This window comes from Dermacentor albipictus, chromosome 7, assembly GCF_038994185.2.
Source record: "Dermacentor albipictus isolate Rhodes 1998 colony chromosome 7, USDA_Dalb.pri_finalv2, whole genome shotgun sequence".
Lineage (NCBI taxonomy): Eukaryota > Metazoa > Arthropoda > Arachnida > Ixodida > Ixodidae > Dermacentor > Dermacentor albipictus.
The window spans coordinates 91,078,357-91,090,155 of record NC_091827.1 but is presented as its reverse complement, the minus strand read 5'-3'; the positions used below and the strand labels follow the sequence as shown (position 1 = coordinate 91,090,155).

The following is an 11,799-nucleotide window of genomic DNA, read 5'->3' as shown; positions in this document are numbered from 1 at the left end:
GCAGGAAGGCCAATTAGAAAAAAATGCCTTTCAGGAGCTCAAGGGGCCGAGGCTGAAAAATGTAGTGGCCTGGACGAGAATTTGTACTTGAAAGCGAGCATAAGAATTTGGTGCTCTGCTTACGCTCCATGCCACATTCGCAGTACGCCAAGTTGGTGCCTAAAAGAAGTGCAACAATTTGCGTAGAATTTACCTAGGCCACTAACTGTTTGCTCCACAAGAAAGTAGCTGGAAATAAGTTGACATGTGCATAAGTTTCTCATGCTAACTCTCGTGGAGATTTTGTCAAGAAAACTGACTAGCTGCAACCACTTGCTCTGGCCATTGCAGGTTCTGTACATAATGTCCAGATTTTCTATGCACTACAAACAGCCATATGTTATCACATGTGTAATCAGGCCGCACCTTAGCTGCCACAAAGAGTCCGACAACACGACACAATTCGTGAAATTTTATGCACTCTCTGTACGAAAGTAACATATTTATGCAGCATACAGTAAAAAGAAAAAGAAAAGATGCATTTCTATGTACAGCAGTAGCAGTGAAGTGTAACAAACTGTTGTTGAATACGAACAAGACATGCAGTGGCAGTCAAATCATGAGAAGTCAACACACACTGCAGAGTGCAAGTGCAAAAGGAAACCGATGGTTCCAATCAGCATTTCCTTTCTTTCTCTTACACTCCAGAACATAGACCTTTTCGCAAACCTAATTCACTTAAGCGCAGTGTACGCACTGACATGACCATATAGCTCTTTTTGCAGGTGTCTACGTTGCACACCCTTCAGGTGTAACTTTGCCACAAAGTGATAATCGGTGAGAACCTTCTGTTCATCCGGTTTCTTCACACCAAGTGCTCAATGCATCCAGCGACGACTGCTACATGTACCTTTGCATATCGCACCTAAGAACCTGGCAACCTATACTGGGTACTATATGCCTAGGTACCCGACTCCTAGGATACCTGGCACCTAGGTCCGTAAAAAGAAGCCTAGGGACCTAGGCTCCTGCCATTAAAGTACTAGGCATGCCACAGTGAAACAAACGCACACGTCGACGATTTTGTGTGGCGAAAACACACTCTAAAGGGTGATAATTGTGAAGAGTTCCAAGCTCTGGAAAATTCTACCCTAGATATGACTCGAAACTGTGCAGAGTTTTCTAGCCACCACTTCTCGGTGATCGCCGAGCGTTATGGTCACTGCAATCTCAGGGTGCACAGACGTGATGAAGCTTGCGCCAGTCAAAGTGGGCAAGCTCTAATAGTGCAATTCATTTACAGGACCACTTTCGTCGTAAGTTTGCAAGAGGGCAGCTGACACAAGTCACTCACGAGCAACCCGAAACTTAGCTCATCGTAGGATGCTGGAGTTGATGGCAAAACAAAAAAAACAAAGCAGCGTGTGACACTTGCGAGCAGTCCATATGCCAGCCTGTGGCAACAACACAGGTCTTGGTGGGAATCTCACACTTTTGTTCAAAGTATCGCAATCCATAATTCACCGGTGCTATAAACAAAGAAGAGACAGCAAAACACACGGGGGATGACTGCCGATGTGTCGTTCTCCCATACTCGCATATACAACTACACAAATCACAGCTCAAAGAACCTTACCTCACTCTAGCCCAGATACAGCTCTGGCTACACCTGGTGTACTCTCAACAGCTTATCAATCTGTTTGTGACTGTGCTTTTACTGTGCAGTTATACAAATTTGAACACATTCTGCCAAACCTCTCCCACGTTTTTCTTTACAAATTCTTTTACAAATGAATGGCATCCCCACCAAGTACTCGCAAGCACAGCAGGTCGCAGTCGCCACAAAAGCTTACTTGTTTTTAGCACTGCTAAATTAAGAGTCACAGCATTTGTACCAATAAGCCCAGCTTTGTTGTTCAAGTGCTATGCCATGAAAACTCCTCGTAAGGTGCGAGCCTGAAAAAGACGTTGCACGGAACTGCGTCTACCGAAACCTTCAGCCACAGGCTGCTATCATTTCTGCACAGACCATTTCACGGTTTCTTTCTGCATGCTACTGTGCCATGATTCATAAGAGTGTGAAGAATGCTGCTAAACTAATCAAAGTGAACGCTAAAGGTACTATACATGCTAAAGCACCATGAACTGGTCATTTTGATGCACTGCACAAATACTTACGCCATGCTCCCTTGCACAGACCATGGGCAAGTGTCCTTGGCCTTGTCTACAACCTTGTGCAAACTGGGTAAGTTTATCTTATCAATTTAGCAACTAGCTCTGAATGGCTAACTCTTCGATGCGCAGGTGCTCTTGTATAGGTCAGCTATAATTGCATGCATGCTTGACCTGTTTCTTGCCCACAGCGGGAACATATCTCCCTATTTTAATGAAAGCGGCTACTATACATCGGCTGGGGTGCCCCTGAAACATTCCACAATTTGGTCTTCAGGAGAAAATAAAAAATTTGCTTCATGAACATCCACGAAAAGACAATCAACAGTGACAACGATTGAATGTACAATCCAAATAACATGAGCTCACTAGCGTGACCAGCACAAAGATTCAAAATCAGAGTGTCGTAGTGAGAAAATGGCTAGAATAAAAGACATGGCACTCATTCCAAGATTGACGAGGCTGCACCTCAATAACTGCGAGCATAAGTCTTTCTTACATCAAAAACAATTTGCCTCAAGGCTTTTCTTCTTTTTTTTTAAAAGAAGCGAGAATGATGGTAAATCAGGGAATGTGTTTCCCGGCATCCGAGTTCCTTAGTAATAACAAAAGAACAAAAAAAGATAAAGTGCTGCGCTATCTTTGTGGCCAACAATTAGGTATACTACACTAACTAAAAAGCAGTGCTTCTTACATGCTAGCAAATTGCATCAGATTGTCCACCACAGCATGCAGAAAACAAAACCCAACAGACCAATGTAACAGCAACACAATTTGCTATAATTACGCCACAGTTGACACCTGTGCATTTCACTCCCACGATAAAGGCTTCCCACCTTTGAAACTCAAAATGCTCAAGCCACAACACTCGAATCTCAGACACCGCGAGAGAAAGAAAAGCTTGGGCTTGTCAAAATGCGAGCATTCAGTCCACGGCACTATGAAAATTTCTTGTGACAAACAAACTGAAAGCAATGGCTAAACGTTTCCACATGGATCACAGCCCAATAAACTGTACGTCTCTTTTGCCCCGGTAAACCTTCGTAATTTACATCTCACCGAGGTACACCACGAAATCCCAGTCACTTTTTCATCAGGCACCAGTGTCAAATCATCACATTTCTGCGAACTCGAAACAGACGATCAAGCGCTGCAGCCAAGCATGCCAGCATGGCCACCTGGTAGCTCAACACAGCAGCAGCACATCTGTCGAACTCTAGTTCTGTCGTCGTGGGCGTCCAAACTGGTTGCCACCACGGCACGGCCGCGAGAGAACGGTGCTGATGAACGGAGTCACACAGTCATCACATGGCCACAGTCTGGCCACACTCGTAATTGTTCTGGACGTTTTCGTGGCCTACATCAAGGCGGGCTTCTTGCTCCGGAGTCGCACTCCTGTAGCCTGATGCTGGGCATGTCGCACGGGGCTTAGCTACCTGAAATTGCCATCAGTGAGGCTGAGTCAGGCGAGGCATTCTTGCTTACTTTCGTAATATCTCTGCTCCATGACAGAGCATTGTGCATACAACAAATTTTGTCTGTTGTGATACAAATGCGTTATCAAATGGCGAATGTAGTGTTTTATTTCAAAGCTTGCACCTGATTGCACTTGCAAGGGGAAAGATAAGCCCTTCCGTCTCACGCTCCATAGTAGAGTTGCCGTCCGTAGTTTTTTTGAACTTTTTTTCTTTTGTGCCGAAATAAACTTGAGTACAATAAGTGAGCTACACAAAAACTTGGGTGCTCCAGCTGGACTTGGTGGCCATCCAGAAGCTGCTAACTGGTAGGCAATACGTATTGCAAGAGCCCTTCCATGAGTGTGGATGCTCTCCTACCAGTTCTCAAGTGAATTCCTGTGAGCTCCTACTAACGAACGGTTCCGCTCGACTTCTGAGTGCCACAAGGGGCTGCCACCTGAAGTATCTACAGATGCTTAAAAGCTGGTGCCGGAATATTATAAATGTCATAAACACCGGTGCCGGAATATTATAAATGTCATAAACACCTGCATACAGTGCGAGGTTTGTCTTTGGATTTTAGCTATTTGAATTAACATTTCATTTTTGAGATCCTAATGACTTCAGGTGCTTAGCTGACACACTGGTTTGAGGTCTCACTCAAAAATCGAACCCACTGCCATCCTTATCAGTAGCAACATGAGCATTTTTCAATGTGCGAGCATCTTTATTCATGGCTGCCTGGGGGTAGTGAAACTTTCCACGAATGGCTGCACGGTACAGCATCGAAGAAATTGTTAAAACTCCTGACAAAGTTGCTGCCACATGCCGGTGAAATGCCCACTTGTTGCAAAATTCACTGCAGTGTTTATCCAAAAAGCAACAGCTGAGGTACAAATGCTAGAACCAATAGAGCTAAACAAAAGTAAACGAAAGGAGTTTTGACAAGAACAAAGTATAATAATGACTAAATTATTTTCTATGCACAATCAAGTAACTGATAATTCAGGCTATGAGTGGAAGCAGTAATCAATCACCGGCTGCCAAGTCAGGCATAGCTTCAACTTAGCTGAGAAATTAGGCCTGCAGTTAGGCTTGAGTTAAAGCTAAGTTGGCTCAAATGACTCAAGCACACTCACGGAAGCTGACAAGCAAACGAGTTTCTTAGCTGGAACCTGCCACAGAGGCTGAAAACAAGGAAGTTTGCGTCAGGAATATTTCCCGATCAGCATAAGTCATTTAAATCTTTCGTCTTCCAATATCTACAGGTTAGGAATCATCTTTAATAGCACCAGAACTGCCCTTTATTATGACGCTTACAGTGATGCTCACATTATATAAGAGTTATTATGGTATACCTGCAACATTGTAGTTTTGACTTTTATAAAGGATGATAAGACTATTGCATAAAACTTACAAAAAACCAAGTTGATGTCTGTCATGCAACTTGCTAGTACATATATGTCATTATACAAACAGGTTCAGCATGACATCGACAGACTGTTGCGCGAGCCTATATTTAAGTGGCTTCGGCACTGAATGGAATTCCTAATGTTCCTGCTAGGCATTCCTGAGGCTCTTAGCCAAGTATGGCAGCATGCGCTTGTTCGAATTTGCTGGTCCCAGGGTCAGCGAGCATTTTCACGGACTTTCCTGATGCTTTTCTCACTGCTTGCCGTCTCCAATAATCATCAAGGAATCTCTCCCAGTTTTCCAGGCCTCTCCTCAGCACAATATGAAGCATCAGCCTGAATTTTCCCACACCAAACTCCAGGTATATTCTCGGGTTTTAATTTGGCGGAAAGCACTTTCCCGCAAAGCATTTTTCACCCCACATCAACTGTCTTTCCTAAAGCCTTTCTCACGGGACTGCCCGACACACAAACACGTGCACACACACACACGCACACACACACACATGTAGCCACCCGGCTTTCCAAGCCTCGGACCCCATTCAACACTTTTTCAACACGCAATCGGGGGGCATTCTAAGAGCCTTCAATCACAAGACAGCTCCACCCCTCCCAGGGAGAAAAGCTTCTTCCTGCACAACCAGATGCAAATGATGCTCCAACCTCCCAACTCCGAAAGAATCAAGCCTTCAAGTGAGAAGGGAGCGCATGTTTTCAAAAGCCTAAACCTAGCCGCCTTTGAGGCCGCTCTGCAAAAATCCCTGCCACACAGTGCAACCACGCAGGAGTCCGCACCACAGCAGCTCTCGCACTCTCCGTTCCCGTCATCGCAGCAAGGAACTGTCACCAGAACGGCAGCGGCACGAGCGAGGCGAGCCAGCGGCACAAGGCCACGTGGAACAGCGTCGACATGATGAAGAAGGCATGCACGAGCACAATCCAGGCGATGTTGAAGTCGACGCGCAGGGGCGTCTCGCGCAGAGGAGCGAGGTTGTTGCTGCCGTCTTCCCCGCTGCCCTGGTGGAGCCGCCCCGGGAAGCGCCCCGTGCGGTAGAAAATATCCAGGAGGTCCTCCTTCTCCGCCCACCGGTCGTACAGCCATTTCGTGAGGGCCTGAAGAATGAGCGGACATTAAAGGTACGCTGCCACAGCACTTAAATTTAGATGAGGAAGTAAAACAGGAAACAAGCCTTCCTCAAGCAATGCAAATACCAATCATCATGATAGCACCTCAGCGAAGTCTAGAAAGGCACATTTAAGACATTTTTGTGACATTGACAGTAAAACTTTATTATGAAGACACAGGTTATAACAATGTAATCACCATTTTCCTGGAAATTCCCATATAGGCCACGCAATGAAGCAAAATCTTTAAACATCTTCCTTTAAGCATTGTTAGCCGCCAGATACATCAGACTCGACAAGGACCGCCAACATGTGTAAACAATGGGGAGTCCGACACACCGGATTTGCCTAAAGTGCTTTTATTCCACAAATGGCCAAAAGAGGTGCACTGTATTCTCGAACCATCACTTTTGGGCATACCGTCAATTTTGCATGACCAGTGCATGCCTACGATCGACGGTGCTCTTGGAACAGTGCCAAGCACGTACGTCACCTTTCCTGTCACCAGCACAAGATACATCGGCATCTACGAGTGATGGCATTCCTGGTACAATGACAAGCACGCTACCTTATCACAGTGCGAGACCGCAGGCACCTATTGGCACGCTCGGTGCTAGTCCCACAAAATAGTATCACGAGATTCAAAGTACCTCCGAAAGCGATCGTCAAAAATATGGCCCACGTTTGCCATCGTGTTGCTGCCTGCACTTTGGCCTGCAGTCTGCGGCTATAATTTTCTAGCAATGCTTTTCATGGTATTCCTTCTCGCGCTTTTCACGCTTTGTCAGTGGTCAGAGCAATGTTCCGCATGTGTTATCAACAGGTCAGCCAGCCATGAACGGTAGACGATAAGAGTGGCATAGAACTGAGCAGAAAGCATTGCTACAAAATGCGGCCCGTATCTCAACCTGTTGCTATGCTGTCTCCACAGATAAATGAATGTACAGTCAATTCATGCACCAAATCTTCACCAGCGACTGCTAGATCAACTAGGCTCCGCTAGTTTCAGTTTTGAGGAGGCGCCAGCGACATGTCTGACGACAATGCTGGTGATGTACCAAAACGAAAATGCTATTTCTGTTTGGCTTGATGGCCAAAATAGCGCACTCTCATGCTGTTGGGGTCAGAATTACTGCATGGTGCGTTGTAAGGTGTCAGAAATTTCGGTCGTCCTTATACATTAAGCCCATGGCGCTAGTGGCGTTGCCACAGAGCTGTCCGAATAAATCAGGCATGTTGGAATTATCGGTGTCCGTGTTATTGGCCAGCGACTACAGTCAGCTTTAGCCAAGTTTTTACCGTCTGCTATCCTCAGGCCCATGTAAACTTACAATTTACACACGGCTGCTTACTAGTAATGCTAGTGTGTTTGTGTGTGTGTGTGTGCACACACTTATGCCAGCAGCAGAACACTGTTCTCGCGTCGCTGCCATAGCCCTAGGGCAGAACATGTGCCAACTTGGCTTCTCTGTTGTTTTGCAGCCAAGCTGACTATGCGTTGCTCTTGTCTCTGGGGTGTGCGCCTGTCAAAAATGCAAAATCAACGCAGTTCTTTGCAGTGCCCGAGCGACTGAAATGTGAGCAAAGTGCACTAATTCCCAGCTAAACCTCTCTAATGTGAACAGTGATTGGTGGAGCTTTATGAAACGAAAACTTGTCATCCACCTGAAAGTAGCAGAAGTGCAAAGGCGAAAAACTAGGATAGAGACAGTGCTATTAAGGAACATGCAAACACACCCACTATAGTCTACCGTAATCAACGCTACGTGCAGGTGTAGGTCACGTCTCTTCCCTGGCAGCTTCCCAGATTACCTCCACATTTTATGGGAGTGTCTGAGCGGCTTCCAATCCCTGCTACACTTATACACAAGACTCTAGTCGAGAGGCGTGGCTTGCGGGCTCTTCCTTCAAAAAAACGCACACTAGGAGCAGCACTGATCAGAACTCACAAACATCACAGCCTGGCCAGCGACTAGGCCGACGAGACGTCGATGCACGTCGAGATGGTGGGACTCCGGCAGCTCGCAACATATTTTGTTGTTTTCCTGCTATGCAATGTTTTCAGATGGTGACAAGAATCAAACGGAACGGAGCTGGTGGACAACGCCAGATGCTGTCACAGTGAAACGGGACGCTCACATCGCACTGCCTCCAGCAGAGAATGGCTGCAAATTGGGATTATCGCCAACTAAAAGCATGCAGTACACTTCCAACGGCCCCACATGCTGTGAAACAGGTAGGCGAAGTGCCTGTCGCAATAAGGTTGGCAGCGACAGCTGCGAAAGCGGCGTGCTTCTGGGTTGAAATCGACTGGGTTGGCAAGCTTCTCCTTTTTCGAACACGGCTGCGCCTGCCCATGGCTATCAGCGTGGCTGAGCACAGGTGCAGCCCGCGCGCCCTGTTTCAGAGGTAATCTGGCACGTATGCACAGACTAGGTAAGCCGAGAAGGTGTGGCATCCTGCGCCATCTTCCTGCACGTTTAGCACTGGAAGTTGCGTAGTCTTGAGTACCAGAGGTGCGCTGTAGTGAGAGGCAGATGAAGCATTCGCTCCACGCTGCCAGCGCTCTTCACGACAGCGCCACCTCATTGCGGGCGACACCATCAGCCGCGGGGATGGAGTGGACGTGACAGAACGCGGAAAGCCACTGCTGCTCTCACCTCCGAGTCATCGATGGGCACTTCTGCAATGGGGAAACGCCGGTAGTGCATGTGGACGACGCACTGCTTGCGGAAACCGCCCGAGATGACGAACAGGTCCAGGGGCTTGCCCATGTCCGGGTAGCCAACAGTGATGTCCACCACCCACTTGATTGGTTCTTCTCCTGCATGCCAATGCAAACAGACCACACAGTTCATTCGTGACAATTGGCATTCCCTGCTGCTTTACAGCAAGCAGCTGCCAATGCCGCAGTCAGGGCCAACGGTGTCGACTTTCTAGTCTGCGTCTTGAAACCTCTCAATGCCTTTTTTGCATGCAGCAACTGGGGCAAACAAAATCACCATTGTCGCACAGCAATTTCCATTCACAGCTTCCACAGCGGAGCGATGCACAAGATTGCCCCCTGCTCACAAAGAATTGGTGCCTTTATTGCTACAAAAAAAAAAGACCAAGAAAACATACACACAGAGAAAATGTTGCATGTTATTTAATTTAAATAGAGAATAAGAGTTGTCATGCTTCGCAGTTTTTACAACTGTTGAACATTTAGGATTCCTTACACCACAGCTGCGGTGCAAAATAGCACTGATGCAATAACCTGCAGACGTCATCATCATCATCAGCCTATTTTCTTGTCCACTACAAAATGAAGGCCTCTGCTAGCGATCTAAAATTACTCCCGTCTTGCACTAGCCGATTCCAGCTTGAACCTGCATATTGCCTGATTTCATCACCCCACCTACTTCTCTGCTGTCCACGACAGCACTTCTCCTCCCTTGGCACCCATTCTGTAACTCTAATCTTCCACCGCTTATCTAACTTACACATTACATGACCTGCATAGCTCCATTTTTTTCTCCTAATATAAACTAGAACATCGGCTATCCCCGCTTGCTCTCTGATCTACACTTCTCTCTTCCCGTTTCTTAATGTCATGCCTAACATTTTATTGCGACAGAAATTACATGGACACTCCAGGCGCATTTCTTCCATCACCATGAGGTTCCGTATGAAGTCCAAGGGTGAGAAAATCGTTGCCACACATCGTACGCTGTGTGTGCAAGTGAAAGTGTGCGAGGGCGAGCCGGCGGTCGTGGCTCAATGTCGCGCACGCAAGTGAGGAAAGCAGGGAGGATGTGCGCCGGGCAGCCCAGGCAGTCTGGGCCGCTATATCTTGAAAGGGAATGAGTCTGTATAGTATAGCGACAGGAATGAGTCTGCCGTGCACGTCTTTTCACGGCTTAGTTCATGTTGATGCGAGATGCAGCAAGAAGGTCAATTCGCTCGCTACTGCTGCCGCGCTTCCTCACTCCAGAATTTTCGCAACGAGTTTCCGTGGTCATCGAGTGAGAGGTGTTCATGTCTGCTTGTGCAGGCGTGACGCCATTCTCGCTAATTTAGCTGGTATGCCTATATTTACAAGTTTATAGAGCCGATAACACTAGTGTTCCTACTTTGCATAGCTGTCCACTAATTTTGTATTGCAATCGATGCTGCGACATGCAGGTGAATCTGCTACTCTTTCGTTCCATCGCTTTTTACGTGGTCCTTAACTTGTTCTTGACCTTCTTTGTAAACGCCGAAGTTTCTGCCCCATATGTTAACCTGTGGTAATACAGTACAACTTCGTTGTTACGTTCCCATTACGTAGGTTTTGCTGGTGGCAACGTTCGCAATCAAGAACACAAAAAATAACCCAATATTATTACGCTAATTTTTTACCGGTTCATTCGTTCCTGAAAAACACGATTTTTCGGTACCAACGTTCAGTACGTTGCCAGACTGCGATTGTATGATACATTTTCCGGCCACTAGGTACTATGTACACAAGAAGATGCATGAGCTTCTTATTCCAGTTTCTCATACTGGCACCAGCAAATCTCCGTCCAGGTCATCACATGCTGAACTCACAGCTGTCGCCGCCAAACCTATTGCAATAAGCATCTTCACCTATCTTTTTTACATCACGTGGTGTGTAGTGCCATTGGTAGCATACTGCACACTTTTAGTAGACGATAATACAAATGCGCCACCGTTCCCTGCTGCAGGTGGCACAATGTAGGCATCACATTTCACTTCGGCGGCCTCCGACGTTGACCACCAGCCCGATTTCGCCTCAGTTTCCCATCGCCCTCTTAGAATAACATGCGATAGGAAAACAACAAAACATGTCCCAGGCCGCCGGAGCACCACCAGCTTGACACGCTTCAGTGTCTCATGCCGCAACAATTCGCGCGATGCTTAGCATTACGTAGATGTCAATAACAGCTGAGTCTGTCAAATTTTTTAGTTGCTTCGGATCACACGTTTTCCTGTTTAGTATGTTTTTTGTCGTGTTTTTTTCAGAATGTATGAACAAGGTTCCACTGTATATTCCGAACGTAGGGAGGAAAAGACCCTGCCCACAATCCCATCTATCATTGACTATGCGACCAGCTCCGTGGAATCCAGTCATGAGGAGTGCACAAGGGTTGCAGTGGTCACAGAGCAATGGAGATTGCTGTTTCACTTGGTGAAAACTAAGCCATGCAAAACTGCTTTGACACCTCACTGTGCAACTGGAGGGGAACTCGTGCTCACAGAAAGCCCCGGTAGCCTTCAAAACCCTTGCCCCTTGTCACATTACGAACAGTGCACAAGGCAATCGTAAGCCAGTAACATGGTAACATGATAACAGTAACATGATCTTAAGTTATCCAGACAGCTGTTCACTGTCTTGTGATCTCAAGTCACTGAAGACTACAAATGTCAAAATTCTTGTTTGTTTTCATCACAGACATTAAAAAGAATGCTTTACCTTAACTCCAATTTCCCTATATAAATATATGCGAAATGCAGAAGCACCTTTATTAGACCACTTCGGAACTGATCTGAATGAAGTTTGTTGCAGTTAAGGCAGCTGAATTTCTACAGACTGTAGAAAGCAGAATCTCCGTCTAGGGCCTTCACGTTTCTTAAAAATTGTCGCAAGTTGCCAAGAAATTGTGGTACAA

The 11,799-nt window shown here is 46.5% G+C and overlaps 1 protein-coding gene across 10 annotated transcripts in view; it reads right to left on the bottom strand.

Annotated features, from left to right (window-relative positions):
* Positions 1 to 436: 436 nt before the first annotated feature.
* The window catches only part of LOC135916780 (acyl-CoA:lysophosphatidylglycerol acyltransferase 1-like), a 151,504-nt gene continuing 140,141 nt past the window's right edge, over positions 437 to 11,799 (bottom strand). For all 10 annotated transcript variants that reach the window (XM_065450224.2, XM_070522445.1, XM_070522448.1 and 7 more), the window contains exons 6-8: positions 8,806 to 8,969; positions 5,816 to 6,133; positions 437 to 3,587 (exon numbers count right to left, since the gene is read on the bottom strand). In XM_065450224.2, the coding sequence (XP_065306296.1) occupies positions 5,864 to 6,133; positions 8,806 to 8,969 (434 nt within the window). In that variant the 3' untranslated portion in view covers positions 437 to 3,587; positions 5,816 to 5,863. The remainder of the gene's footprint in view (positions 3,588 to 5,815; positions 6,134 to 8,805; positions 8,970 to 11,799) is intronic.